Genomic DNA, 3,087 nt, shown 5'->3' with positions numbered 1-3,087 from the left:
CTTGAGCTCTGTCCTTCTTAGGTATCAGCGCCAGTATTGTTGCATTTAAACCCTTAGGTAGAAATCCCTTACTGAAGAAGGACTGAACTGCATTGGTGAGGTCTTTTCCAATTACGCTCCATGCTGACTTAAAAAACTCACTTGTATACCCATCCGGTCCTGGAGATTTACTACTTGGCATCCTGAATACAACTTCTCTTATCTCCTCCTCTGTAACAATTCTTATAAGCCTTGCTCTTTCTTCTTCGCTACATCTGAAAGAGATAATACTCTGAAGATCCTGTACAGACTTTTCCTCTATGTCCATCGGCTCATACGTAAGGAATTCTTTAAAGAATCTTTCTGCTTCTTTCTTTACCTCTTCTTGAGTAGAGATCGTTCTTCCATCAGGGCATATTATCTCTCGGATCATGTTCCTTGTTTCTCTTATCTTCACTGCATTGTGAAAAGCTTTGTTGTTTTTATCTCCAACCTGCAACCAATGTAATTTCGACCTCTGTTTCAACACCTTCTCTTCAATATCCGAAATTCTCTGCCATCTTACTGCTGCTTCATGCTCTGCGTGAACATTTTCCGGTGTAGGAGCTTCAATCAGATTTTCCTGCTTCTTACATAGGTCTCTAAATGCTTCTTTCACCTTCTTAGTAAGTGCTCCCAATTTATTTTTACTTAGGAATCGAATGTGAGGCTTCAATCCTTTGAGGTATTTCGAGAATCTGAAGAGAGCCGAAGTTGACTGAAACAGAGGTTGATTATCCCTCCAATAGCTCGCAATTATCTCCTTAAATTCTGGTGTCTCAGCTATCACATTGGTGAATTTAAATGGCTTCCTTTTACTTACTACTTCCACCTCCAACTGAAACCTTCCCCGCAAATGATCTGATACTCCTCCAGCTTCAAAAACTCCAAAGGCCTGCGTACGTTTATGAAGCCACGTTTCATTCACTAATATTCGATCAAGCTTCTTACTGATTGTACCTTCATCTCTTTTATTACTCCAAGTGAACTTCGGACCCTGAAATCCCATATCCAGAAGTCTGCAATGCTGAATTACATTCTCAAAATCTCTCATTCCCACAGTCATTATATCTCCATCCTGATGACTTGAATGTTCTTCCCCCTCCAGCACCTCATTAAAGTCACCCATTATGATCCATTCTCTATTTCTGAACCTCCTTGAATCATGATGATCCTTGATATCTTTCCATAACTCTTTTCTTTTTTCTGCAGTATTTTCAGCATATACAAAAGAGCAGAAAAATTCCTCCTCTGCTTCCTCTAACAGAACGGACATTGTTATTATTTGATCTGACTTAAACACCGGTGTCATTCTAACCCGAGGACTCCAAACCACCCAGATTCTTCCCTTCCTGTTAAACTCGTAATTATTTACAGCCGACCACCCTTTAAACACTGAAGAAATGATTTTTCCTGATTTACTCTCCTTAACTCTTGTTTCCAGGAGACCCCCAAACAGTAAGCCTTTATCTTGAATCCACTTATCAACAACTCGATGTTTCGACTGCTTGTTGAACCCACGAACATTCCAAAAGAACCCTGTCATTTGTAAGAATTTTTGTTTCGCTTCCCCATATTACCAGTTGTCTCTGGAACAACTCGATGCATCGTTTTTGATCTTCTCGGTAAGGAGGGTCTGATCTTGGATGCACTTGCCAAATCAGGCCAATCTTCTTGAGTAACCGGAATTCCCGCAATGCCCTGATTCTGACTTTCTGCTTCCTTATTTTCCTTCTCTCCCTCTACCTCACCCTTGTTTTCATCAGCAATTCCTCTCTCTTCTATAGCCTCTGCTTCCTTTCCTTTGATTATACTCACATTTTCCTCTACTATCTCTTTAACGACACTTAGTATCTCCTCACTTTCTACTTCAATTATCGAATCCCCCTTTTCATCCACCTCCAAAAGATTTGAAAATCGAGAGGGAGTTAGTATCTTTACTTGACCAAACTTCAGATTTGAATTTCTACTAGCCTTCTCTGGAGTTACATCTTGCCAGTTCTCCACCATTTCCCCTTCTTCAATTTCGTCCTCTCTATTTATCTCCTTATCTGCCTCTACTCTTACTTCATTACCTTCCCCACTTTCCTTTTCCTTCTCCTTGTCATTACTTCCCTCCACTACGTTATCCTTCTTCAAAGTTCCATTCTCCATGTAATCTTTCTTATTCAGAATACAAGCTTTCTCAACATGTCCCCATTTCCCGCAGGTTCGACATCGCAGTGGCAGCCAAGGATAAATGAACTCCACCAGAGATGGTTTCCCATTCTTTGTGAAGTTGATTTTATCTGGCAACTCCTTCGATAGATCAACATTCACAAATATCTTCGCCAGTTTGAAGTTTGAGCAAGATGCTGTCTCTGGGTGAAGCCTAACCGGAAATCCCGCTGCACTGACAATGAAGCTCAGTCCCTGCCATGAAAACATGTTCATTGGCACATTCTTAAGATAAACCCACATTGGGATTGACTTGATTTCAGGTTTCTCCTTCAACTCATCCGGTGTCCACTTCGTCACCACCAACGGTACGCTCCCTATATTCCACATGCCTCTTTTCAAAATCCTAGCTCTCATTGTTGGATTTTGAACTTTGAACTTCATAGTTGTATCATCGACTATGTGAACATCAATCTGCTTCGATTCGCCTTGATTCCAAATCCTGTTTACAATAGCGTGTACTCTTGCTACGTGTGGTGCAGTGTCAAGAAATTTACCAATCAAGTAATCTTCCCAGAGTAGATCTACCTTTTCAATCACTTCATTTGGGATTTCTACCACCTTCCCTTCCTCCCCCTCGATTATCTCCAGATCATACTTCTTCAGGACCTTCCTCTCCTGTGCTATCTTAACCCATGAAACTCCTCCATTCACAGATCCCCCCGCAAGGTTTTCCGCTTTGTGCTTTGTTGTATCTTCCAATCTCAAACTCTCCTTATTTCCCAAATCCAAATACTCACTTCCTAATCGATCCGATGGGTTCGCCTTCATCTCTGTCTCGTTTTGCGCCTTCTGATTACCCTTTGAACCCGTCGGAGACCTGGGTAGCCCCGGCGGGAACGCCGAATCCAT

The 3,087-nt window shown here is 41.6% G+C and overlaps 1 protein-coding gene across 1 annotated transcript in view; it reads right to left on the bottom strand.

The window, feature by feature from the left end:
- Positions 1–3,087, bottom strand: part of LOC106338966 — a 7,507-nt gene extending 4,420 nt beyond the window's left edge. The window contains exons 1-2 of the mRNA XM_013777817.1: positions 1,599–3,087; positions 142–1,557 (exon numbers count right to left, since the gene is read on the bottom strand). Coding sequence (XP_013633271.1) covers positions 142–1,557; positions 1,599–3,087 — 2,905 coding nt within the window. The remainder of the gene's footprint in view (positions 1–141; positions 1,558–1,598) is intronic.

The sequence above is a fragment of the Brassica oleracea genome, chromosome C4 (assembly GCF_000695525.1).
Source record: "Brassica oleracea var. oleracea cultivar TO1000 chromosome C4, BOL, whole genome shotgun sequence".
Classification (NCBI taxonomy): domain Eukaryota; kingdom Viridiplantae; phylum Streptophyta; class Magnoliopsida; order Brassicales; family Brassicaceae; genus Brassica; species Brassica oleracea.
Note: the sequence above shows the minus strand (reverse complement) of the source record. Positions and strands in the feature narration are given on the sequence as shown.